This window comes from Geospiza fortis, unplaced genomic scaffold, assembly GCF_000277835.1.
Source record: "Geospiza fortis unplaced genomic scaffold, GeoFor_1.0 C12871701, whole genome shotgun sequence".
Taxonomy (NCBI): Eukaryota; Metazoa; Chordata; class Aves; order Passeriformes; family Thraupidae; genus Geospiza; species Geospiza fortis.
Genome location: NW_005075917.1, coordinates 1 through 277, shown reverse-complemented (window position 1 = coordinate 277; position 277 = coordinate 1). Strand labels below are relative to the sequence as shown.

General features: G+C 59.2%; 1 protein-coding gene across 1 annotated transcript; it reads right to left on the bottom strand.

Moving 5' to 3' along the window:
• Positions 1–5: 5 nt before the first annotated feature.
• Positions 6–269, bottom strand: LOC106632219 (potassium voltage-gated channel subfamily A member 6-like; the record flags this gene model as incomplete). Its single annotated transcript, XM_014311732.1, has 1 exon — positions 6–269. A coding segment is annotated over one exon (264 nt), but the record flags the coding sequence as incomplete, so codon positions are not given.
• Positions 270–277: the final 8 nt, after the last annotated feature.

The following is a 277-nucleotide window of genomic DNA, read 5'->3' as shown; positions in this document are numbered from 1 at the left end:
AAGATCTGCAGCCCCTTGGAGTGCCTGGAGAGCTTGAAGATCCTGAAGACTCTGACCAGGCGGATGACTCTCAGGATGGCCAGGGACATGGCTTGCTGCTGGCCCCCATTGTTGCTGCTGCTCCCGGGCTGCTGCTTCTGCTGCTGCTGCTGGGCCAGCTCGGTGCCCAGGGTGATGAAGTAGGGGATGATGGCCACGATGTCAATGATGTTCATGATGTTGCGGGAGAACTCAGGCTTGCTGGGGCAGGCAAAGAAGCGCACGAGGAGCTCAAAGG